At 44.2% G+C, this 26,576-nt stretch overlaps 1 protein-coding gene across 3 annotated transcripts in view; it reads right to left on the bottom strand.

Moving 5' to 3' along the window:
• Positions 1 to 2,334: 2,334 nt before the first annotated feature.
• The window catches only part of LOC306927151 (arf-GAP with coiled-coil, ANK repeat and PH domain-containing protein 2-like), a 97,021-nt gene continuing 72,779 nt past the window's right edge, over positions 2,335 to 26,576 (bottom strand). The window contains exons 10-24 of one of the 3 annotated variants that reach the window (XM_079506827.1): positions 25,000 to 25,112; positions 23,042 to 23,093; positions 19,022 to 19,122; positions 18,681 to 18,786; positions 17,650 to 17,858; positions 17,110 to 17,179; positions 16,647 to 16,741; positions 15,898 to 16,100; positions 13,526 to 13,627; positions 12,523 to 12,615; positions 11,459 to 11,694; positions 11,107 to 11,216; positions 10,249 to 10,359; positions 9,863 to 9,924; positions 2,335 to 4,485 (exon numbers count right to left, since the gene is read on the bottom strand). In XM_079506827.1, coding sequence (XP_079362953.1) covers positions 4,382 to 4,485; positions 9,863 to 9,924; positions 10,249 to 10,359; positions 11,107 to 11,216; positions 11,459 to 11,694; positions 12,523 to 12,615; positions 13,526 to 13,627; positions 15,898 to 16,100; positions 16,647 to 16,741; positions 17,110 to 17,179; positions 17,650 to 17,858; positions 18,681 to 18,786; positions 19,022 to 19,122; positions 23,042 to 23,093; positions 25,000 to 25,112 — 1,767 coding nt within the window. In that variant the 3' untranslated portion in view covers positions 2,335 to 4,381. The remainder of the gene's footprint in view (positions 4,486 to 9,862; positions 9,925 to 10,248; positions 10,360 to 11,106; positions 11,217 to 11,458; positions 11,695 to 12,522; positions 12,616 to 13,525; positions 13,628 to 15,897; positions 16,101 to 16,646; positions 16,742 to 17,109; positions 17,180 to 17,649; positions 17,859 to 18,680; positions 18,787 to 19,021; positions 19,123 to 23,041; positions 23,094 to 24,999; positions 25,113 to 26,576) is intronic. The other 2 variants (XM_079506828.1, XM_079506829.1) reach the window with 2 other exon arrangements.

The raw sequence follows: 26,576 nt of genomic DNA, 5'->3' as shown, positions 1-26,576 counted from the left end.
AAAATGTTATTAATTATTCCAAAACGTTCAAGATTTTAATTAAGCAATGTTACACAAGAGGGTGTTCTTTATCGTCATTAATGCACGCCTGCGATGCTGCAGGGCGAGTTCCGAAAGGCAGCGCAGATGACGATAGAGAACACCCTCTCGTGGAATATTGCAATTATACAATAGTTACCATTAAAACTAAGATAATCGCTAAAAAAATCATAATGTTTTAATGACAGATGTAGCCACTATGACCACAAATGTCCCAAGAAGAAAATAGCTAGCCTAGCCACCGAGTCTGCTGCGTTCTGGGAGAACAGAGCAGGTGATTTCTTTGTTTTGATTAGCTGTTCCTATATTGTGATTTAAGCACGGCTAGAAAGCCCTTTCAACCCATCAGACTGCTTCCTTGAAACAACCCGTTGTATAATTAGCACACGAAGCATCCAAAGCATGGTGATAGCACTACAGTTTTCGTATAAACTAGGATTGGTGAACAGATTTTGATGCTAGGACCACAGTAATTCCAGCACAATTATTTTTTCAAGGAGCGTTTGAGATGCACTGATCTAGACGGAGGCCAAAAGAGCAGGTGCTTCAGGCCCAGATATCTGATGCTGTACCAAAAAACACCACACTCAGCGGAGGTAATTATCCCCTGCAGTCAACATCATGCATTATTCTTCGATAACCGCACGAGGCGCCGTTCGTTGGCAGGAACATCGATTATGAAACGCTGGAGTAGACAAATGTCAAAACATCAGATAAACATCTTTACGTGAGGAAGCTTGCAGCCTCGCACCGTGTTTGAGGGCCATAAATAATGTTAACATTATTACATTATTACATTAATAATGTTAACATTATTTATATTATAAAATGACATAAATAATGCTAACTACTGTCAAATGAGCATACAATGACAGTTCTAAATGAGTGTGCCTCATTTAGAGATGCAATGGCTTTGACCTTAAATTAAAGTAAGCCAGCCTTGCCGAGCCATGAGGTAGCCTACATGGGGCAGGAGCCTGTCTCCTGCTTCTGTAGCGTGAGGCAGCTTGATGTACAAGTACAACCCCTGGACATGATGTACAAGAACACCCCCTGGACCCGACCCCAATATGTCGCAGGGACTTACTCCAATCCAACCCTTGATGCTGAGTTCCAAGCAGGGAGGCATTGGGGCACATTCAACCCTCTTGAGTGTTTGGTATGACCCCGACCGGCCGGGGATGGAACCCAGACCTCCCAGTCCCAGGGCTGACACTCTAACCACAAGGCCACTGAGCTGGTTTAAACCAGTCCCAGGGCTGACACTCTAACCACAAGGCCACTGAGCTGGTTTAAACCAGTCCCAGGGCTGACACTCTAACCACAAGGCCACTGATCTGGTTTCAACCAGTCCCAGGGCTGACACTCTAACCACAAGGCCACTGATCTGGTTTAAACCAGTCCCAGGGCTGACACTCTAACCACAAGGCCACTGATCTGGTTTAAACCAGTCCCAGGGCTGACACTCTAACCACAAGGCCACTGATCTGGTTTAAACCAGTCCCAGGGCTGACACTCTAACCACAAGGCCACTGAGCTGGTTTAAACCCATTTATACCTGTTGCAATTGTTGTTATACCTTTCAATCCGGGAGCTACCTCTGATTAGTTGTTGGGTCGTGTTTTTCAATTACTTTTTTTCCCATTTATCTACCTATAAATAACCAGCTCAGTGGCCTTGTGGTTAGAGTGTCCGCCCTGAGACTGGGAGGTCGGGGTTCAATCCCCGGCCGGGTCATACCAAAGACTCTAAAAATGGGACCCAATGCCTCCCTGCTTGACACTCAGCATCAAGGGTTGGATTGGGGGTAAGTCCCTGCGACATCATGTCCAGGGGGTGTACTTGTACATCAAGCTGCCTCATGCTACAGAAACAGGAGATAGGCTCCTGTCCTATCTCACTTTATCAAACTGTGTTTAATGCCCGTTACACCAGTATCAGTTTCCTATCTGTGCATGCTGTTTACAAATGGAGCAGGAGTCGGGAACACAGGTATGTGCAACGACAGGTCACGCGTGCGTTTCCGCTGTCGGGTCACGTGCTAACCGTGTTATGATTGCTAATGCATGAACTTTTGAGAACGACGCGAGTCTCTCTTTCTCTCTCTCAACAATCTTGTGTGGGTGCCAGGGTGGGTGTGTGTGGATGTGTGTGAGAGAGACAGAGACAGTGCTTTGCTTGCTTCGTGGTCCACTTGGGGATCTGCGGATAAATGTCTCAAATGCATATATATCAATAATAGGGTATGATCTATCTTCGGGTAAGGACTAGTTTTTAATAATTTGGGGGATCTTTGTTTTTTTTCATTTTCCAAATAAAATAAAATAAATGAAAAAAACACCTCAGTATAAGGAGGGTCGTATGAGTCACCAGAACCAAGGACGGGTGTTTTCGATGAATCTATCATGGTTAAAATGGAGTTTGAAGTTACAAGTTTGTATAGGAAGGGAGCAGCTAAAATAAATATCAAATATCTACTGAATCAAGCAACCTAAAAACTGTCCGGGTGTTCACAAAAGCCTGAGACGATGAAATTACCCAAAGATGTTTTGAAAGTGAAATATCCCTTTAAAAAACTCAAACAAGAACAAAATAAATCCAACAGCCAAGATTTACCTTCTGAACAATAATCATCCAGTCCATGAAGTGTATTAAAGCCCTTTGGAAATGACAGATATATATGCAGTATACTGGGATACAGACAGGCACAATATAAAATGAGCTACAATTACATAATGATAAAAAATAACAGCATTTACAAAAGCTTATTTAATGATTCAAGTACCACTACATATCCGGTGAATTTAAAAGCATCTGTACAAAATGTACAAGATTTGTATCCCATGCTGCAACTGTGTTTGTTGCATGATGAAAAGATTTGAGGCTTTTATGTATGAATGAAACATAAAACGAAGGGTCATGACTCATGAATGATACACATTTTCATTTACAGACGTCCACACTTTTCCAACAGTATCCTGGCTGAGTTTGAAGGCTTTGGACAGCATTCAGCACATGTTGGAAGTGAAATATGATCAGCTAGGTCATAATGCTATGACAAACCTTATTCAGTAAATGGGTTTATGACTACTGTACATATCATGCGAGTAGTACATTTGTGCAGAACAGACAACAGTGTTGTATTCGTATATACTGTTTTAAGATTGTATAATTAAACATTTAAAAAAAAAACTTGTCAGTCAATCAATTGAGCTGTATGCGGGCTCTACGCATACTGTACACTACAGTATGGATAAGTAGACAGGGCTTCTACACCACCAGATGTGTAATACAGGTTGGTCCATCGACGTGTTTTAAAACCTCTCACCATGACATTGAATCCCAAATAGAGCGGGTTCATAAGCTGACTGATACAATGCCATTTCACATGAAATAAGCGAGACCCACAACCCCCAGCACATACAGACAATAAAATGTTAATAAAACCATTCAGGGGAGCAAAAAAGAAAAAAGGAGGGAGGGGAAGGATATCTTTCATCAACAAAATAGTAATTTAACATGACAAACTTCAATAATATGTGCACTTCCTTGATCGCTGTACATTGTTTCACACGTCACAGTCTGACCAACAAAGACTGGCAAACATCAGTGGTGATTTAAGGGGTATTTGTGCAAAACAAAAAAACTACAAAGAAAAACTACTGAATGCCAAAATGGCTGCCTTCTAAAAACACACCTTTGTAAAGAACACAGACATCTTGCAGCATACTGTTGGCTTATGCCTCAAAAAAAGAATCCAACTCAACGTGGTAATTAAATAGAATTGGTTTCTGTAGATTCTCTTTAGAAACAGCACAGATCCAGCACAAACATTTTGATTCTTGAAACTTGAAAATGTGATTTCAAAGGGCATAAAAGCACATCTAAACGTGTTCACTCAACAGCCACAAAGACACAGCTGTTAACTTGACTGGACTATAATTAGATTTTTGCGCATGATGTGTTTCCATTCCAAGGCTATTCCACTGTACCATTTGCATGCTGTATGTCCTAAGCATTGTTAAAAATAAAATAAAATAAAAAGTTTAGGTCTTGATATCACCTAACTACTTACTGAACTTCCCCATTAGTGAAATACCTTCATACAGAGGGACGGGACTGCAGCCAATTAAAAAAAACGATGTTACGAACAGACGAATGTCAACCTTCAGCCATTTTTTGCAGTTCTGGTGAAAAGGGACCGTTCCATATACTGTTACCTAGTGAGCGGTGCAGTGCGCATGCCAAATTCCAGATGTTTGCAGGTCCGCTTCAGGTGGATTTGGATTCAGAACGTCTCGGTGCACCCCCCCTCCCCCCTCTGCCCCCTCCCTCCAGTGTGTCAGAGTTTCTGTTGGTCGTACTGCTGGTACCGGTTCAATTTTTCTGGGTCGTTAGCGGCCATATGGGTAAAGTCCTGGAAAATGTCCTGGTACGTTGCATCTCCTGCAATGACAAATGAAGCAAGTGAAACACTGCAATGGGGAAGACCAGAAACACCAGTCAGCTTATTGTATTTGTTAAATTGTTACAGTAAATAAATACAAAAGAAGTCTGAGCTACAGTAGGTGATAAAAACAACCCCTGTTCACTGCTGTGAACACAGAACAGTTTCCATCTGGTTTGGGATTTTTGCGTAGAAACACAAGCAGGGCGAGAATAACAATGAGAATCAATTGAGAGGGACAATGAAAAAAGAGACATGAAAGTCAGCCATACCTGTCCGAAACACCACGGAGTCTCGACAGACACAGAATGATGCAGAAGTAGAAGACAAGGTATCAGAATGGAAACGGAGAGGAAGTAAGAGGCACATGGTTGTGAAAGAAAACAGGCGAAGGACGCCTTTTGTTAGAAGAAATGACCATTGAGCCAGAAAGAAAGCCCACACGGTTAGTTTGTTTTTGTTAACAACTGTATTGTATTTAAAGTGCAGATGTTTTTTTTTATGTACAAAAATACAGCTGTATTGGCCTCAGCACCCCCAAAGAAAGAAGATAACAGAAAAAGGCACAAACTCTGGGGAAGAGAGTGAGGAAAAAGTAAAGAACATAGACAGTGAAGAAATACTTTACAATGACCAGAAGCCTAATTCATACTTTGTTGCATGATGCGTTGCATTGTTAGCTTGAAGACCTGCTACTGACACCATCATATGCAACTAATTTTAACATGATTTGTTCCTGTGTATTAACCTGTGTATTCACTTAAAAATAATGCTGTTCGATACTGTCATGTTTTCATAATTAAATGTACCATTACATAGCAATTTTAAGCTAGCAAAAGGTATAATTGCACAACTACAATAATTGGTAAATGTGCTAATACAGTTCCATAGGCTAATACACTGACGCAGGCCATTGTAAAGTCAATTGTAATCAAGAGTGAAGAAACCCAGAAAGACAAGCCATTTGAAGGGAGCAGAGTGTGTTATTACAGAAAGCCTAGACTTTAATAAGACCCGTCTCTGAAACCTGTCGGCTCACCTGAACATAATCAGGGGCAAACACACTCCAGTCAATGGGACTGTAATTTCTTGAAAATGGGGGTGTTGGATAGCAGAGGCGGTGAAAGTGACGAGCTTAATGCTATGTGGCGTGCATCTCCCTGAAACGTCTCTCACCAGCTTTTTATTCATCAGCTGATTGGAAAGGCTGATTAAGAGGCCCTTACCGAGGCGTACTAAGGGAAAACGCAGGTGATTTTGTGAAAACTAAAACGCTAATGAAAATTGTCTCGTGTAGACCTTGGCTGATGGCATCTTCGGTTCTACTTGTCCATTCAGGTCATGATTCAGGTCCCTTCTCTATAATTGATATTATCTGTGTCCCTGCTGCTAGATGTAAGACGATTAATCATAATAAGAGGAAGAGGGGGCCAGATTACGTGTGTGTGTGTGTGGTGTGGTGTGTGTGTGTGTGGTGTGTGTGTGTGTGTGTGTGTGGTGTGTCTGTGTGTGTTTGTTTGTTTTTGCTGAACCTGAACTGAACCTTTACGTTGATAAGAAACTGATAACAGTCTGTAGGAACCACAGCACTGCCATCAGACACTCTTATCTCCTTCCACTCTCGTACATACTTTATGTCCTACCTAGACAAGGACATACAAATTCAAGCAACTGATTCTTGTCCTTAAATGATCATTCCTAAATCACAGGAATATTGTCCTGGCACTTAAGGCTCTGACCCTCGACCATTATTTCTTCTCGCTGAGTCGCCATGGTTTACATATAATGTTGGTGATCTAGGAAATAACAGCTAAGTCTAGGGCTGCAGCTTGCTGAGCGTCAGCTAAATGGCTCACATTTACATGTAAAGGTCAAATATCACTACCGGTTTCATCGACGGAAGTCTTACAAAAAAAACACACAAAAGGTTCTCATCACCTTGAGTACAATTCTTATACTGTAGGTCCAAAACATCACAGACTGACAAAAAAATAAAGACAAAATGACCACGATGAAACGTTCCACTGCCAAAGAGCAGCATACAGGCATTTGTTAAATCACACCAGCTACTAACAAGAACACTAGCCCTCTGTCTACGGTCCACACTTCATCTACAGTACAACACACGGGCCATGTTTCTGAATACAGTACGCCCTCTTGTGGCCAAGTACAGATAAATGCTACCCTGTAGAAAAAAAGACCATTGTCTGTGGTTTCTCTCAAGTCTAGTCTAGAGAAAACCAGAGCTCCAATTCAATCACTTCAACACAACCTTAAAAAAACAAGCAAACAAACAAACGAACTCTAGTGCAACTGTTTACATGCAGCCCTCTCAACACATCATTCATTCAAACAGTCGTATTTGAGTCCACAAGCACTCATGTGCTCTACATCTATGATTCATAACCATGTCCCCGCTGGTAGTGCTGGTTTTAGTCCATAATTGCACTCATCCGGCGTCCCAGATCTGACTAAAGGCTCTGATTAGAGATGCCTAAGATGACAGAACGCCAGGTCAGCTCTACTAAGGTAAGAACTAGGGGCTCCCAGACGACCCTGCATTATGAGACCTGTCCTGCACACTGGAGATGATTGCTATTAAAAACAAAAAGTGCTTTTGTGCCCAATGAGATGAGATGGCCCATCAGTACTAGGGATGAGCTGTATGGGGCGGGGTGCGGGTAACAGATCGCGGTACGTTTTATTTTAAAAGTACTCAACTGTTCTGTGCTTCATACTAGCCTAGATTCACATCCTTTGTGAATGTTTACTGTCTTTCTTTTTTTTTTTTTTTTTTTTTAAAGCTCCCTTATGGGAAAGATAAATAGAAGCTTAGCTAGAAGTAGTAGGTGATACAAAGCTGTACATGGTTAAATGTGGATATTTTTCTAAGCTATTGCACCCATTTCCTCTAGTGCTGTGCCATTCTCCAACAGTTTGCCCATACTTGAATCCCAACCTAAACCACAAAAAGCCGGATTTATAATTTGTGTGGAGAAAATAGATGATCTTTAAGCTTGCAGATTCGTATTCGACGTGTTATGAGCCTCTAGATCAGGTAATTTCAACTAAAAACAATAATAAAAAAGGAACATTTTGCCTACAAGGACATGCCCATAAAGGGACGGTAGGTTAATTTGGTTAATATCTACACTGAAGTTTAAGACAATCGATCGAAGCCATCGAAAGGCATTGTAGCTTACAATTCTTGATTCCCGACATTGACGGGCCATTCGCACACTTACTGTAACACCCAAAACACAATATTCTCAGATCAGAGATAAATACCACAAAATAAATCTATTTAACTGAAAAAGAGAAGCAAGGATGCCAAGCAGGGCCCTCATGGCACTCACCCTTGTGCAAAGTGTGTTTCGATAACACACAGGAGAATACATTACCACCGTCAAGAGTTCCTACAAACTCTGCTTGCTTTGTGAAAATGCTGAATATGGATATATAAATGTATATATGTATGTACATAGTTTACAACATTGTATGTCTGCTTATATGGTGGTTATGATTATATATATAAAAAAGAACTAAACAAAAGACTGGCTAAAAATAAATAATATTTGTCCTGACCAGGCATTTGAACTTCACAAACCTAAAATGCATACAGTACTTAAAACAGGCCCAGGGTCAATTGCACTGTTGTATCAAAGGAAAAGAAAAAAAGAACACACAAACATGTAAAAATATGACAGAACCTTAAACATTAAGACTCAAAATAGGAACCTTACAGGCATAGGAAAACGGACAAGATAATTGCATAACCATTTCAAAGGAATGTGAATAAATTATTCCCTCAGACCTGGTGCATTGTTGAGACAACCTTTTTCACTCAAAGCTGGTGTCTCAGAAGTCCTGATTATTGCCAGATATAGAGGACTACCTTGTTTTGAGGTTTCAGTGTTAGTTATGATATTGATGGCAGTTTCCAGGTTAGCTACGTTATTTTTTTTTTGTTGTTGCTTAAAGACATCGTGATCAGCCAAGAAGACATGACTGTGATCCACCAAGACTGCCATTCCACAAAAGGAACACAGCATGCAAAACGAACTGCCGCCACAGAGTAAACGAGTTAAATAAACACTCCGGATTTTACTGTGGCAGTTCTTCGGGTCACAGCTGTTTCTACACAGTTGAAGAGTTCAGTTCCAAAATGATGTTTTTCCATTAGGGAAAAAGGAACCCCCAATTACGTGAAAGCGTGTAACGTGCACTCTTTAAGTTATGTTTGTCCTCCAAAGACTCACATTACTACAGACTACCCATTAGAAAGTAACCATATCTGAAGCATTGTGTCTCTCCAGTTAGTACAGGAATGACAGGAAATGCTAGAGCAGAGTGACGTTACTGGTTATAAGCCACATATTAATGTCACATGACTCATGGGCTTAAATACCTGTATATGGCTCATAACCAAAGGGCTCAAAATGGTGCAGACCTGGTACCAAGGTACTGTACATACGAAATTGCTGAGCCACCAGAAAGAAACACACTTTGTGTTAATTACATGCTATTATTACTTTGTCCTATATTTTGTGCCTGGAATAATTTTGTAGGACTAGGAAGGAATCTGTATTTCTTCCCAAAAGGGTAAAGGGATTATATTCTCTGTTCCTGTGGGGAGAGACCATACGGAGTGACCAGAGAAGCAGGACTAGAGCATGCTTCACCCAGAACACGATGGCCGCTCAGATGGCTACGATTGAAGGGGGAGGGTCGAGCTACAGGTCAAACCGGCTACACCTTACAATTCCCAGACATCCACTCATCTAAAGCTGCAATAAACACATTTTGGAATAAGCTCTTCAATTGTCCCTGGAGTTGATGGCTTTATAACCTGGTCATATTAACACAACCTATAGCACCCGACTATGGAACCACACGCACACAGTGCACCTGGATGGAGGCTGGCAGGTTTAAAAGAAGGTCCATTGCACTCAGACAAGGTACAGGAGGACACAAGAACAAATCCTGCGATGTTAGGGTCGGGTCAACTCACTTTCACTCCAGTGTCCAGTCAGTTCACACACAGATTCTTGTCCAATTCAGAAAATGTGGAGGTAATTTTGCTACATCAAAGTTGACCGAGTGTGGATATTTTTCCTAAAGCAACGCCTGTTACATTCTTTATACATACATTCTCACCTAAAGAAAGACAATGAGAATGAAGTCATTATGGTGTGAACTACTTTAAATAACTTGTTGTCCATTTTGACTGGAGTTTGCTGAAAGTGAATCGACCCTCACACTTCCTAGTTTCTCTCAGAGACGTGTTTGACAGGTACTAGGTTTCGTCCAGCTGCAGGCTAATGAACTCCTGCATGCATTTCCTGTACTGCATCTCGGTGGGGCTGTTGCTGGTACCTGACTGGCTGTAGGGCCCCTCCGCCTCGCGCATCTCCTCGTTCATCTTGGCCAACCGCAACCTGGGGGTGGAGTCAAAGAAGACAGGGTGTCAGGGGCTAGCGGTGGTATGGTGTGCATGATGTTGTTTATTATGACTAATAATACATAATGTAATATATAGATAATAGCATATAATGTTTAATACAATGTCACTGTTATACGCTTTTACTATTTGCTGTACTTAGTACCTTCCACAGTTAACATTAAGGTTAAGGTTTCAGACTTTTCCCAAATTCAGTACTTTTTTTTTGTTTTTATTAATGAAATGTGTGTATTGTTCTGAATTTCCAGATGTATACATGCTCACTGATAGTTGTATTTAAGGCCTCAGCTGTGAAACTCACAGTGTAACGATGTCAGCATTGGCCGCCTCCACTGCCATGGACAAGGGCGTCTTCTCTTCGATGTCCGCAGCATTTTGATTGGCTCCTCTTTTCAGGAATAAACACACTTGCCTGAAATTAAGCACAAGGACTTGTACTTAATTCCCGTTGGATCAAACACCGTGACGTCAGCAGCAGCACACAGCTCTCATTCCTAATAGCTTAACGAGCGCAGAATAAATGACTCCCATTAACATCAGTGCCCTCTACAAGCAGGATACTGTTCCATAGCGTTGATGAATTTGACCTCTCCTTAGACCCAATTACTTGAAGTACACTGTAAGTGCCCAGACAGGCAGAGTGCAGTGGTTAAGGTCGAAAACCCGTGTCTGGAACAACACAGACACTCCTATACGCCTGGGATCAAATCCTCACAATTGCTTTCTCTCCTTCGGAGACAGCATTGCACTTAAGTTAAAATTAAAAATCTCGAGCCACACCTGTTATGTCCAAACAATAATTGATCTACTCTGCAACATGCTGTGGGTCTTGAAACCGCATTTATATAGTTATATGTTAGCCAAAACCAACTGACTGGAACATTCTCAACATGTTGTGTTGATAGGCATACATTGCATTCAGTTCATGTTTTGTCCAGTAGGTGTCACTGTCTCACTGCGTATCACATAACCCAAGTGAGTCAGTCATTATTTGAGCTGTATCCACTGAACTGAACTGCATATCATATGATCCAACTGACTGTCTGACACACGTTGTTTTCGATGAGTGTGGCTAGTTTGTGAGAGATTAATACTAGATAACACTTGCAAGGCACAAGGTGATTTATTATTAGTGGTGATGAGACGGAGGAACACTGACCCGGTGTGTCCCCGGATGGTGGCGTGGTGGAGCGGACCTCGACCCTGTGCGTCTTGCTGGTTCACATTAGCCGCATTCTGAAGGAGGAACTCGCAGGCAACCAGTGAGCCCTGGGAAAAAACAAAACACGTCAACACACGGTGAGATTAGATTCACTTATTGATCCCCAAAGGGGAAATTCAAGATACAGCGAGCGTATTTTTAGCCTGCTGCGAGATCCCGCGCTGAGACAAGAAAACGGACGTTCAATCAGTCTGAACTTCCCGACACTCGATATCCATCCGACACTCCGAGGAGGCTAAATAAAGCACTGCTACTGTAAGTTGTATTTCTTCTTTGCAGCTCTACTTACGCCCTGCACGGCCATGATGAGAGGCGTCCTCTTCTCGTCCTCGCCGTTGACCCAGTTGACCTCGGCCCCGTGGGCCAGAGCCTCGGCCATGTCCGGCAGGCTGCGGGCGCACGCCGCCCAGTACAGATGCAGGCCCTGGCTGTACTCCTTGGGCTCGTAGAACACCACCATCTCCTTACAGGGCGACGGAGGAGGCAGCGTGGCTGGCATGGCCATGGGTGGAGGCTCCGGAGCCTCTGATGGAGGGGAGAGAAGGAGAGATGGAGAGAGAGACACACGCAACAAAACAAAAAAACGATGTTTGTGTAAATAGGTCAGCGAATAAACTAGGTCTGTGAATCTCATGGTAATGGTATTCAACTTCACTCCTCCACACAGTACGACTGGGGTTCCATCCTACCAGGACATTAATTGCCTTCCCTTGGTGTCCATGTAATGGCAGGTACCAACTAGTCCCTGATTGGTAGGATAGAAAACCAGCAGTATGCGACTACCGAGGACTGGAGTAACAGCGTGTGTGCATAACAAGACATGCATGATTCATCATATGTTAGCATGTCTGTCAGCGTGTGTGTGTGTGTGTGTGTGTGTGTGTGTGTGTGTGTGTGTGTGTGTGTGTGTGTGTGTGTGTGTGTGTGTGTGTGTGTGTGTGTGTGTGTGTGTGTGTGTGTGTGTGTGTGTGTGTGTGTGTGTGTGTGTGTGTGTGTGCGTGCGTGCGTGCGTGCGTGCGTGCGTGCGTGCGTGCGTGCGTGCGTGCGTGCGTGCGTGCGTGCGTGCGTGCGTGCGTGCGTGCGTGCGTGCGTGCGTGCGTGCGTGCGTGCGTGCGTGCGTGCGTGCGTGCGTGCGTGCGTGCGTGCGTGCGTGCGTGCGTGCGTGCGTGCGTGCGTGCGTGCGTGCGTGCGTGCGTGCGTGCGTGCGTGCGTGCGTGCGTGCGTGCGTGCGTGCGTGCGTGCGTGCGTGCGTGCGTGCGTGCGTGCGTGCGTGCGTGCGTGCGTGCGTGCGTGCGTGCGTGCGTGCGTGCGTGCGTGCGTGCGTGCGTGCGTGCGTGCGTGCGTTTTCTCTACCTGTGTCAGCCAGGCTGTTAGTGGAGGGGGTGTTGGCCAGCATCTCCCTGCTCCCATCAGCGCTGTTCTGGATGCCACTGTCTGCACTCTTTACTGTAAACAACACAATAGCCTCACATTTCACCACCGGCACCGATACACAAACGGCATGGCTACTTACACTGACAGGAGAGAAAATATTAGGAACACCTTCCTTCCTCAGCTGTCCAATGACCAGCCACCGCAATATCGAATAAGGGTGGTTATGTTCCATAGTCTTTCAAGTTTTTATTTTAAATTAATAATATTTTAAATAATATTATCCTGTATATATTTTCATTGGTAATATTGGGACATGAGAAACATCACGATACTCGTGTTTTTAAGTATTGAAGGCTTTGTTTGCTCTTTCATAAAAAGCAGGTGTTTTCCTACTATTTTGTACTCACAGGCCCATTTTCCACCAAAATAACTTTGGTTCTAGAACTGGTTCCGTAGATTCTTGGAACCTTGGTGCTTTCATGGAACCAGTAGCCATCTTTTGGTTCCACTTCCGAACCAACATTTTCAGTGGAAACACTATGAACTGGTTCAAAATTAGTGGGGAAAAAAATAACTGAACCGGTTCAACCCCAGTGCACTATGTATCCAACGGACAGAAAGTGAATGTGACCACAGTTATCCACCTCACCCGAAGAGGCAATTTTTAAAAACACACAATGGACAATGACCACAACCATGTGAGATAGACAAAGCAATAAAAGTTATATATATTTATACATAGAGAGAGAGAGAGAGATAGAGAGGGAGAAAGTGAGAGACAACCCCCGGGAAGAACACATGGCACGCTCCGCAATGTGCTGAACAAGACGGGGCTGCCCATCATAAGCCTCAAATAGGGGAGGGAAAAGGGGCGGTGGGTGAGTGGGTGTTAGCAGGCGATGCACCTGAGCGAGCGGTGCACAGAAATGGATGGAGGAGGAGGAGGAGGGGTGTAGGAAACATTGAGCCTTTTAGTACTTACTGCTCCTTAGCTTGGAAGAAGTGTCAAAGTAGGAGAACAGAGAGTCGAGCTCGTCGGCACAGAAGAGGGAGTCTCGGCGGGCCTCCGAGCCACGGGCGCCAGCTACGCAAGGGGATTACGGGAGGTTGGAGGGGCCGAGGGCACAACATGGGTGGAAGGGTGGGGGTCCAGGTAGGTGGGTGGGCGGGGTGGGTGGGTCAGGTTGGGGTTAAGGCAGCGAGGAAAGGATTAGTCCAGAAGCACAAAGCAGCCAGGAGAGAGAAAGAGGGTGAGAGAGTGAAGGATTAAGAAAGAGGAAGTGGAGAAGAGAAGGAATATAAAAAAGCAGGGTGGAAGCACAGGAAGTTAAACTATGAGCTTTGGCTACGCTGAAAGAGAGACAGACCACGAGAAGCAATGGGAGACGCAGAGGGCACACGGCCATGTGTTGTTGTTTAACGCACAACATATGACACCTGTGGATGCTTAGATCTCTGAAGTGTCTTCCCGTACCATGCATGCATAAAACATTTATGTATGCATGATACTTGTTATCCCTGGCAGCGGCAAGCCTAATTTATACTTTGTCATACGACGGTGTACATGGATTAAAGCAAAACTAATTCTCACGACTGAGAAGCCAAGCTGCAATTTGTGAAACCGTGTGAAGGGAGCACCTGTTTCCTAAACAATTACGGCAATATGTATTACTATCATTTTGAACCTATGTTATTTGCTCTTCTACACTACACACAGCCAAACAGTTAAAGAAATTGGTTTCATGAACTATCCAAGTTTTGTATGGAAGAAGCTTCTGAACACGTAATCTATTGCTAATTCGACATCTTCAAATACTGATTGACGTCATACAGATGACGTGAATCAGTCGTGATGACTGAGAACTTTAATCCATGCGTGTATAAATTAAGCATTAGTGTGAACTACACAGGAAATGGAACCCAACCCTGGTAGTACAGCTTCTGAAACCCTGTACCTGTTGAATCCCATTCTGTAGGACAGGATGACAAAAATGTCCCTATGCTCTAATGGTGTGTTCTCACTAGAAGCAAGTATGTACATGTCAATTCTTCTCGCAGTATGAGTATACAAAGTCAATGCAAAAGAAATGACACAAATTGGCACCATTTTCGAATTTGAAGTTGAAGTTGAAATTTTCCAGAAATTCTCAAGAATAACACAAATATACATGTGAGTGAATTGAGGCAAAATTTTGCTTCAGGTTGGTTGAGAACAAACCATTACAGACAGTACTCCTCACTACTGTATGTCTAAAGCTGCTCTCTGCTAAGGCCTACCAATAGGTTAATACCTCACTACTGTATGTCTAAAGCTGCTCTCTGCTAAGGCCTACCAATAGGTTCATACCTCACTACTGTATGTCTAAAGCTGCTCTCTGATAAGGCCTACCAATAGGTTAATACCTCACTACTGTATGTCTAAAGCTGCTCTCTGATAAGGCCTACCAATAGGTTAATACCTCACTACTGTATGTCTAAAGCTGCTCTCTGCTAAGGCCTACCAATAGGTTAATACCTCACTACTGTATGTCTAAAGCTGCTCTCTGCTAAGGCCTACCAATAGGTTAATACCTCACTACTGTATGTCTAAAGCTGCTCTCTGCTAAGGCCTACCAATAGGTTAATACCTCACTACTGTATGTCTAAAGCTGCTCTCTGATAAGGCCTACCAATAGGTTAATACCTCACTACTGTATGTCTAAAGCTGCTCTCTGCTAAGGCCTACCAATAGGTTAATACCTCACTACTGTATGTCTAAAGCTGCTCTCTGCTAAGGCCTACCAATAGGTTAATACCTCACTACTGTATGTCTAAAGCTGCTCTCTGCTAAGGCCTACCAATAGGTTAATACCTCACTACTGTATGTCTAAAGCTGCTCTCTGATAAGGCCTACCAATAGGTTCATACCTCACTACTGTATGTCTAAAGCTGCTCTCTGATAAGGCCTACCAATAGGTTAATACCTCACTACTGTATGTCTAAAGCTGCTCTCTGATAAGGCCTACCAATAGGTTCATATATCGTTGCTGTCGGGTGAAAACCTTGTATGAAAATTGCAGCTCTGCTATTTTCACTACTTTTGTGCGACACTCTCCGAAATAATGTGGAGATACAAGGTTCCTGCGAGACAGCACCAATATTATTGTTTGGGGATTTGTGTTTTTATCATATATGTGCCAAAGTTTGAAGAACACCATTTCAGACAATACTAAGCTGGGTGGGAATTTAACACCAGCCTGCACCGAAAATGCTGATCCAAAACTCTTAGTTGACTGGTACAAGGTTGTATAGTTGACAACGAGCTGACAAGGCAGAACCGGTCTGGGCCGGGTGGGTGCGTTCGTTTTCACCGACCTGACTGTCCAGAGGCGTTGGAGGCCGGTCGTAGTTTGGGCGTGGGCGGTGGGGGTCGGGGGGGCAGATGCTCCGAGCTGCTGCTCAGCCTCTTCTCCTGTTTGCTCAGAGACACCACCTTGGTACGCAGTTCCTCGTCCGACGGCCGACGCACGAACCTGCGGTCCACGTACTTGGCTTTGATGTAGGCCTCGATCTCATGTCTGCAAGGACCAATAAAACAGAGCGTTTGCTGGAGGTTTTGTGCCGTGGTGGTGGAAGAAATACTCTATTTTCTTCTTATTTTTTTTACTCGAGTAAAAGTATCTCAATACCACAATGTAGAAATACTCTATTACAAGTAAAAGTCACTGGTATTCAGAGTTTACTTAGTAAAAGTACTGGCATCAAAATATACTTAAAAAAATGCCAAAAGTAATGTATGTACTCATTATACAGAATGTCCCATTTATATATTAATAGCAGATTTCCAAGCTCACAATGCGTAGGCACATTACTATTTTGATTGAATACTTCATTAGACAGAAATGCAAACAGCAACAGAGTACAGTCAAACATGCTTCAACGTTTAGTCTTACGTTTAGTCTCGTTGCTGACCAATCCAGTCTCGGTGGTGTGCCACTGTGCCTATAATAATTATAATAGACTGAACTGATCTTGCAAAATAGTGGTTTTCAGTTGCTCGCATTGCTCGTGAGTGACTGAAGAACACGGCACCCATCAGCTCTTGAGCACAAAGCAGTGCCTACCTGGGGTCTCCGGGCTGTGGTTTCCTGGACGCCAGCTCCTCCCTGCGGGCCTCGTAGATCTGGTTGATCACTCCGTTCCCCAGCTCACACATCAGCTGTTACAGAAGTAGAGTACAGTGATGTACAGCATATTCATGAGACTGCCTGACACAGTCATTGATATGCCTATCAGTATCTGCTGCAAAACAAAACATAACTAGTGCTGCATTGTTCTTTGAGAATTTGTCACTATGACGTGCCAAAAATCGATGTGTGCCGTCACTGAAACTCCACTTGTACACACTGCGACGCATTGTGAATGCCTCCTTTAGTAAGTGTAAGAAATGCAACATAGCTTACTACATTTCTGGTGTGCAATTGACAATTGTTATAATATACTATAGCTGACAAAGGGCTCCCAAACATCCCCCCAAAAGGCATGCGGGACCACCAAAAACTCCCTCCCAAAATTAGCATTACTCACCTTGAGTAATTCCGGTTCCCATGAGTCCAGAGTCAGAGACCGCACCTTGGAGAAATGTACTCCCAGACTCCTAGGGAAATGGATGGAGGAGGCATGTTTAAAAACCTCCCACAGTTGCATTCTATGCTTTGGCCACAAGATGGAAGTTGTGCTTTACACACAAAAAGGATTCAAATGCAAAAGTAGCAGATCTACGAGCTTGTGGACTTTGGGCGTTAATTCACCAAAAAACATTAAAAAGTTAACCCATTTTGGGCGGGAACCCCTTTTGGTGTTTTAAGCATTACGTTATACTTTAGCTATTGAAAAATAGCAGATCTACAAGCTCATAGCGCGCCACCGAGTGGCGCGCTACGAGCTTGTAGGTCTGCTATTTTTGAAAAATCGTGAAAATGCGGCACAAATCTTTGAAAATTTAACATATATTCTTACAGAAGACTTTTTTTTAATTTTGACGTCAGGCCTAAATGGGTTAAAATATTGAAATAAGAGGTTTCTGTGCGACAGCAACGATGCGCATTGCATACAGCAACAATGTACCTGTGAATGCCAGAGCACTGTATGCAGAGGGTGATGCCCAGGTTGATGCTGGCCCAGCGGGGGTCCGGCTGCCCACAGTCGCAGCAGGTGGTGTTTCCAGGGATGGCCAGGACCCTCTGCAGGGCACTCTCCCCCTTCAGGGGCCTCTCCTTGGGCTCGCCGCCAGAGTCCAAGCTGCCTGTCGACGTGGAGGACTTCCTGTCAAGCTTCTGGCACAAAGGGGGAAGAAAACAAAAGAGTGGTCTATGTTTTGTTTGTTGCCATTTCATTAGTTCATTTATTTAACCCATTTTGACAGTTTTCTGAAAAAGCTATGTTTCTATGTCAGTCGTTCTTCGATTTTTCAAAAATAGCAGACCTACAAACTCGTAGCGCGCCACTTGGTGGCGCGCTACGAGCTTGTAGATATTTTTAGCTTTGAGCTTTAGCTATTTTTCAATAGCTAAAGCATAACATAATGCTAACACCAAAAGGGGTTCCCGCCCAAAAATGGGTTAACCCCATTTATAATAAATGACGGACACTACTATGCTGCTGATGTGACATTTTGGTTAACCGACGATGGTTTGAATTGTTAAGCGATATTTACGACCAGTGGTGGACAGTAACATACATTTACTTGAATACTAAGGGGAATTTCACTTTCAACCATGTTTGGGGTCATGTTGGACGTCTACTAAGGCTTTTGGTGTTTCACCCCGGACAGTTTTTAAGTTGCTTGATTTAGTATTTAGATATTTAATATACATTTTAGACATCAGACATGCCCCCCTTTATATATAACCCATTGTAACTTCAAACTCATTTAGACTCCTTGGTTCTGGTCATTGATATTGGCCTTCTAATACCTAAATAGTGAATCAAGCAACTTAAAAACTGCCTGGAGTGAAATATCCCCCTTTAGTAAAATCTGTTGAGCTTGTTTTTTGCAAGCCCATGACTTTGTACTTAGGCCCTTAGGCCACATTTCAAATATAGTGAAAATGACAAGCAGATGTTCAGTGTCACATGTGGCGTTGTGTTGAAGCTACCTCGTCGTCATCTCCCTTCTCTCTGAAGGCGGTGGCGATGCTGTTCTGGACGGCTTTGATCCACGCCTGCCTCAGCTTTTCAGAGTCAGCCTGCATCATACAACTCCTGGTGGGGAGGACACACACACACACACACACACACACACAGTAAATAAACCGTGGTCCCATTGTGCCTCTACAATATTTCACTGCCGTAACCTCTTCAGCCTGATTTATACAGTACTTCATCGAACGATGATGTTATGCAGAAATATTACATCTACAGTACATGCTCACAACAAGTCGCATTGTGACGAGTTGTGTGTGTGTGTGTGTGTGTGTGTGTGTATGTGCATACTTACTTGGTAGGGGAGACCACCTCGAAGCAGAAGCGTCGCTCTATGTCCTCGCAGTGTTTGACTGTACATAACCTCAGGTCTTCCACTACCACTGTAGGGTTGTCCTGCAGGGGGCAGCAGAGGGCAGGGTGTTCACACTTCACATACTGAGCTAGCCTGGCTAATAAGCCAGACTAATATCACACAACACTGTCGCGGTATATCAGTCTGGGCTGGCTCCACTTGGATTTCATTTCCCGGGGAACATTTTCTCTTTGACGCAATTGGTCAGAGCTACTGTCAGTCAAAAGTCTCAAGCATTGAACGTCACTGTACCAAAGCCCGCCTATATTGCATACCGTGTCCCGATTGGTCCGACCTGTTCTCTGCTGTAGGAAAGAGGCGTGCTACTGAGCCTCGCCAGACCGTAATCCGCTGGTAGGCAACTTTTTTTTGCCAACGGCTGATTCGGTCTGGTTTATTAACCAGGCTAATACTGAGCAACTATAGACCAGTGGTTCCCAAAGCATTTTAGCTCAAGAGATTTGAAGTTTGCTTGGGACCCATACTAGTGAAAATAACAGATCTACAAGCACACAATCTAGTGAAAATAACAGATCTACAAGCACACAATCTAGTGAAAATAACAGATCTACAAGCACACAATCTAGTGAAAATAACAGATCTACAAGCACACAATCTAGTGAAAATAACAGATCTACAAGCTTTAGATCGTCTATTTTCACTACTTCTTAAACATTTTTTTCTCTTCTAATTTATGGAATTGTATTTGATTTCCTCATTAAAATACTGAAAAAATAAACAATTGAATTTGTTTGAATTCACGAAAATGTTAGCTTTTTTTTATGATATTTTCTTTGTTACTGCTTGGGAAACAGTGAACTAGATGCTACAGTACATGCATTGATTAAATACGTTCAACCTCGCCTCTCTATGTGGGGCATGTCATCATAGGTGAAGACTTTTTATTTATATTCTTTTTCCTCCAAGAAATAGTACAAATAGTTGATCTAAGCATAGCAATGCGACACGCACGAAAAAAGTACAGGGCTTTGCAGCAACTTTGCACCAACATGCAGCAGCCCAGTTGAACAAGCATTGCATCTCATCAGAGCCTCATGTCTCCTGCCCTGAGCCTCTCCCATTCTATACAAACATATAGAATGGTGCAGAAAACAATTTCTGAGTGTGAGCGCACACGACATGTTTCCAACCACTGCAAGCTGAGAATATAGTGCTTTTTTAATAGTCCAATTACTGTGTTCAACATTTACATATTTAAACTAGCCTGTGTGCATGCAACAGAGTAGATGAATAATAAATGAATTATAAATGAATAATGTGTGTGATCTTCTAGATTTACCAAATGTAATAAACAAAACCAAAAACAGCATACAGGCTCAAAATCTGTCTGCTTTCCGCCTACTTGCTTATTATTGTTGTAAGTAAATACGAGTCTCTGCTTAATAATCTGCCCGGTTAAACAAATGCTATATTAAAAAGAAATGCAAAACTGTGAGAATGTTTATGATTTCACAATATACTGCTTTCACTCTGCGCAAACCACCACTGGATCAGCTGGTTCAAGTACTCTACCGTCCCTTTGGGATCACTACAAATACCCATGTATTTATTATTCTTTTTTAAATCATATAACATTCACTGTTGCTTCTGGCATCTGTGTGTTCCGTGTGCAACAGCTTTAGCTTGGTGTGTCAGTGTTGCTCTAGTCCAGTGGTTCAGATGTGTGGTGTGTCAGTGGTTCAGATGCATGGTGTGTCAGTGGTTCAGATGCATGGTGTGTCAGTGGTTCAGATGCGTGGTGTGTCAGTGGTTCAGATGCGTGGTGTGTCAGTGGTTCAGATGTGTGGTGTGTCAGTGGTTCAGATGCGTGGTGTGTCAGTGGTTCAGATGCGTGGTGTGTCAGTGGTTCAGATGCGTGGTGTGTCAGTGGTTCAGATGCGTGGTGTGTCAGTGGTTCAGATGCGTGGTGTGTCAGTGGTTCAGATGCGTGGTGTGTCAGTGGTTCAGATGCGTGGTGTGTCAGTGGTTCAGATGCATGGTGTGTCAGTGGTTCAGATGCGTGGTGTGTCAGTGGTTCAGATGCGTGGTGTGTCAGTGGTTCAGATGCGTGGTGTGTCAGTGGTTCAGATGCGTGGTGTGTCAGTGTTGCTCTAGTCCAGTGGTTCAGATGTGTGGTGTGTCAGTGTTGCTCTAGTCTTAGCTCTAGACACACCACGCATCTGAACCACTGACACACCATGCATCTGAACCACTGACACACGCAAAACATTCCCTAAAAAGCTAAACTTTTCATGAATTCAAAACGAATTCATTTTTTTTCCAGTATTTTCATGAAGGAAAGAAAAATTAAGAAATTCCATAAATTAGTAAAAAAAAAAGAAAAAAAAATAGTAGTGGAAATAACCGATCTACAAGCTCATAACGCGGCGCGAAGCGACGCATTATGAGCTTGTAGATCGGTTATCTGAACCACTGACACACCACGCATCTGAACCACTGACACACCACACATCTGAACCACTGACACACCACACATCTGAACCACTGACACACCACACATCTGAACCACTGACACACCACACATCTGAACCACTGACACACCACACATCTGAACCACTGACACACCACACATCTGAACCACTGACACACCACGCATCTGAACCACTGACACACCACACATCTGAACCACTGACACACCACGCATCTGAACCACTCACACACCACGCATCTGAACCACTGACACACCAGACATCTGAACATCTTGAATTCGTTTTGAATTCATGAAAAGTTTAGCTTTTTAGGGAATGTTTTTTTTAAATATTTTGAAATAATTCAGAACAAAATAAAGGGACCCCATAAAAATGCTTCCCCTGACCCAGTGTTTGGGAACCAGTGCTGTAGTCTCAACCTGGGCCATTCCATGGGACAAGGAACCAGTGCTGTAGTCTCAACCTGGACCATTCCATGGGACAAGGAACCAGTACTGTAGTCTCAACCTGGGCCATTCCATGGGACAAGGAACCAGTGCTGTAGTCTCAACCTGGGCCATTCCATGGGACAAGGAACCAGTGCTGTAGTCTCAACCTGGGCCATACCATGGGACAAGGAACCAGTGCTGTAGTCTCAACCTGGGCCATTCCATGGGACAAGGAACCAGTGCTCTAGTCTCAACCTGGACCATTCCATGGGACAAGGAACCAGTGCTCTGGTCTCAACCTGGGCCATTCCATGGGACAAGGAACCAGTACTGTAGTCTCAACCTGGGCCATTCCATGGGACAAGGAACCAGTGCTGTAGTCTCAACCTGGGCCATTCCATGGGACAAGGAACCAGTGCTGTAGTCTCAACCTGGGCCATTCCATGGGACAAGGAACCAGTGCTCTGGTCTCAACCTGGGCCATTCCATGGGACAAGGAACCAGTGCTGTAGTCTCAACCTGGGCCATTCCATGGGACAAGGAACCAGTGCTGTAGTCTCAACCTGGGCCATTTCATGGGACAAGGAACCAGTACTGTAGTCTCAACCTGGGCCATTCCATGGGACAAGGAACCAGTGCTGTAGTCTCAACCTGGGCCATACCATGGGACAAGGAACCAGTGCTGTAGTCTCAACCTGGGCCATACCATGGGACAAGGAACCAGTGCTGTAGTCTCAACCTGGGCCATTCCATGGGACAAGGAACCAGTGCTGTAGTCTCAACCTGGTCCATTCCATGGGACAAGGAACCAGTGCTGTAGTCTCAACCTGGGCCATTCCATGGGACAAGGAACCAGTGCTGTAGTCTCAACCTGGGCCATTCCATGGGACAAGGAACCAGTACTCTAGTCTCAACCTGGTCCATTCCATGGGACAAGGAACCAGTGCTGTAGTCTCAACCTGGGCCATTCCATCGGACAAGGAACCAGTGATCTAGTCTCAACCTGGGCCATTCCATGGGACACTTGAGGACAGAAGGAGAAACATCTATATTTAACGGCGGTCCGAAGTCACTTGACCTACCTTGAATTTCTTCTGGTAAACTAGCTGATTGTTCTGGATGGAGAACCAGCGCCTGAAAGAGAATCACATGAGTTCAAAACGTGCGCGCTGCACACGCACACGTACACACACACAAAAAGACAGTCACATGCAACGATCAAAGCGTGACAACAACAAACGCCATTCATACATTTGCAGCGTGACACTTTTCACATAACGTTGTTGTGGCAAAGGATCACCTCATCTCTGATGTGTTTTCACTTAGAGGAGCTACTGACCGAGTTGTTCTAAATTCATGACCGTATGCAGAAATATCGACCCTATCGAGAGACCACACTTCAGTTCATAGAGTCACACACACACACACTACACACACACACACACACGGGCGACACGCCACTACACACACACACACACACACACACACACGGCCAATATTTGTTAAATGTTTCGGGACATTTAATATCGCTGAGACAGTTGGACCACCAGACAATTTTTGGACCACAATGCTTATATGAGACAATTTAAAATGACTTCTACGGCCCTGGAGGACCAGGGGATGAGCGAGTGACATCAGGACATGGGTATAGATTTCACTGTCTGTCCGCTCCGCTGTAGTGCTGACATAATGAAGTGACATACTTTATTCCGGTAGAGTGTCTCAGCCCTGCGTTCGCTTCTCGCCTTTAACGTAAGGCGTCTTACTGGTAAAGTCATAAAATAGACCAAATAAATGCTGATTGTTTGCGTTTACAGAACATTTATCTGTATGGAGGCCACAAGACAGACAGTATCATTGACATTCAGGCGGCGCCAGGTGTGAGAGCCCACCTCAGCACATGAAGGCACGATCGATCACACTTTAGGGGAGACATGCACACTCAGCACAACTTGCGCACGCACGCACACACACACGTACACGCAGACACGCAGACACGCACACACTCTTAAACATTAACTGGGATTTATTGAGTGGAGGCCTGCATGCCTGGGATATTTATATGGTGAATAAAACAACATCACTTCAAGGCTCAGGTGTTTCAATTGCCTCGACGTTTTTATTTCATCCCATTTTATTTCGGTTTTGTGTTAAGCTCTTACTTACGTAACTTTGGATTGATACAGTAAGTGCTATAAATACACTATTATTAATATTATTATGTTGTGCATATAAATACACAAGCTGTGTCTATGTACAAACACCATACTGTAGGTTCATACACACACTCTCCTCGTCCCTAATTAACAAGCGATGCACAACAGCGTCATATCACCTCAACAACACCACCTGTCCACCAAATCAATAACTCCTCCGCTTAGCCCTGCAGCCTGATTCCCTAATTCTACAGTTCCCATGGGAGGGGTCACAGTGGGTTGACCCGCCACCAGCTGCTGCAATCACTAAAGGAATGGATTTGCATGTCAGAGCTGCGAACAATCCTCCACACCACAGTGTTGGACAGACCGCGGAGGTGCTGCTGCTGGCCACGGGGAAACAGAACTGAACATCCGATGTGCAAATGCTGCAATGCAGTGATAGCACTTATTCATGCCACACGTTTCAACCAGCAGTGTCTCTTAGAGGGAGATTCACACAGGATTGAATCCCTCAAAACGGAATCTGCTAACAGCGGAATCTGTCACCATCCTGGGGTTTATGCGAACATGAAAATGGTGCCGGCTTTGTGCGTGCACACACACACACACACACACACCTGTTCCATGTCTTGAAGGCGTTGCTGGCCCTTTTAAACAGAATCTGTCACCATCCTGGGATTTATGCGAGCATGGAAATGGTGCCGGCTTTGCGTAAACACACACACACACACACACACACACGCACGCACGCACGCACGCACGCACGCACGCACGCACGCACGCACGCACGCACGCACGCACGCACGCACGCACGCACGCACGCACGCACGCACACCCCCCCACACACACACACACACACACACGCACACACACACACACACCTGTTCCATGTCTTGAAGGCGTTGCTGGCCCTTTTGAACAGGTAGCCTTCCATGGCGATGCCGTTGTCTGCATCCACATTGTACTCCAGTTTGGTGTCGTCATTCGAGAAGTCCTGAGACGGAGGAGACAGAGAGGGAACCCATGAAGGACAGAGAGACAAAGAGAGAGAGCACAAAGTGACAGTGATAATGGACAGAGAGTGAAAGGCAAGGAGATAGTGGAGGGGAAAGGACATCGATAGAATGAGCTCTAGTGAATAAGAGGCTCGACCACAGCCAGGTTCTTCAAAGTCACGGAGGAGAGTTATCAGTCTCTCGGCTCAGCCCACTGACCCTCTCTCCGTACAGCCTCTCACTGACTTAAAATGATGCTCATACAGCGAATAATCGGTCAATCAATAAATCCTTTAATGTTTGATGGTGATTTATTTCAACAGTAATGGGCTGTACTTTGAGATACTGTAATGGCCGTACATACGTATGCAATATGCATGTTTTTGTTTGTGTGTGTGTGTGTGTGTTGATGTCATTGTAGCAGGGTAAAGGCCAGGGCACACACAGTAACACATTCACTCAATATCAAGGTTAAGGTGTCAATTGGACTCCTCCTGTTCTTGGCAGGGCTGTCTGTTTTCTCCTCTCTTTTTTACCGCGTGGCTCCTTTTTACTGTGTCTGTGTTCTCTGTCTGTCTGTCCATGGCTAACAGCACCACATTTCTGTGCATATAAGCCAAGGAAGGTCATCTCTGGCTGCATAGGTTTCACAATTCTGTTTCACCAAAATGTAAATGTTATACTGGAAATCAACGGAGAGGCAAATAACTCAATATGAATTAGTCATTATGACACCACAGCGATACAAGTGAGCTATACAAGTGAGCAATACAAGTGACAATATGACATCAACATGGCGTCCGAGATCCACATTGAAACCACGCCTTATTAGAACCCATTTTGTTCCGACTCTCTCCTCAACTCTCTCTCTCCTCAACCTTACTTCCCGTGTCACCTCTCTTATCTTTCACCGACAACCACCTGTCCTTCCCTTTCTCTCTCCATCCACTCGTCCACCTCCCTCCTCATCCACTCCTTGTGATGGTGACCACGGGAGGTGTCCATGTCCTTTCCTGTCCTGTCCTGTCTGGACACACCAGGGCTGCAACCCAAGCCACTGTGTTGTCCTGGGATGGACCCCAAACTCTCCAGACGCAAATTAGCAAAACCGGGGTCAACCACAGTCTTTCCCGGGCCGTGAACCAGAAGTAAACAACAGCTGTGTAATGTGCCTTATTGTAATTCACCCCAAACATACATGTTGTAACCGTGATGAAGTGTGATCTAACTGAATCAATAAAAACCCTTAAATGGCGTATGTCTACGTCAATGGCAGTTGGATTTCAAATTACGTAGATCTACGTCAACAGCAAGGAATGTGTTTTAATCTGGGGTTCCTTGCCATGACAATGTTTAGGAACCACTGGTTTAACAACATTAGGAAACAAGCACAAATAAGCAACTACATTTTAGAAACAAGCCCACAAAACCACAACCGCCAATATTTACAACTTTAGAGACAA

The sequence above is a fragment of the Electrona antarctica genome, assembly GCF_951216825.1.
Source record: "Electrona antarctica genome assembly, chromosome: 7".
NCBI classification, from domain to species: domain Eukaryota; kingdom Metazoa; phylum Chordata; class Actinopteri; order Myctophiformes; family Myctophidae; genus Electrona; species Electrona antarctica.
Note: the sequence above shows the minus strand (reverse complement) of the source record. Positions and strands in the feature narration are given on the sequence as shown.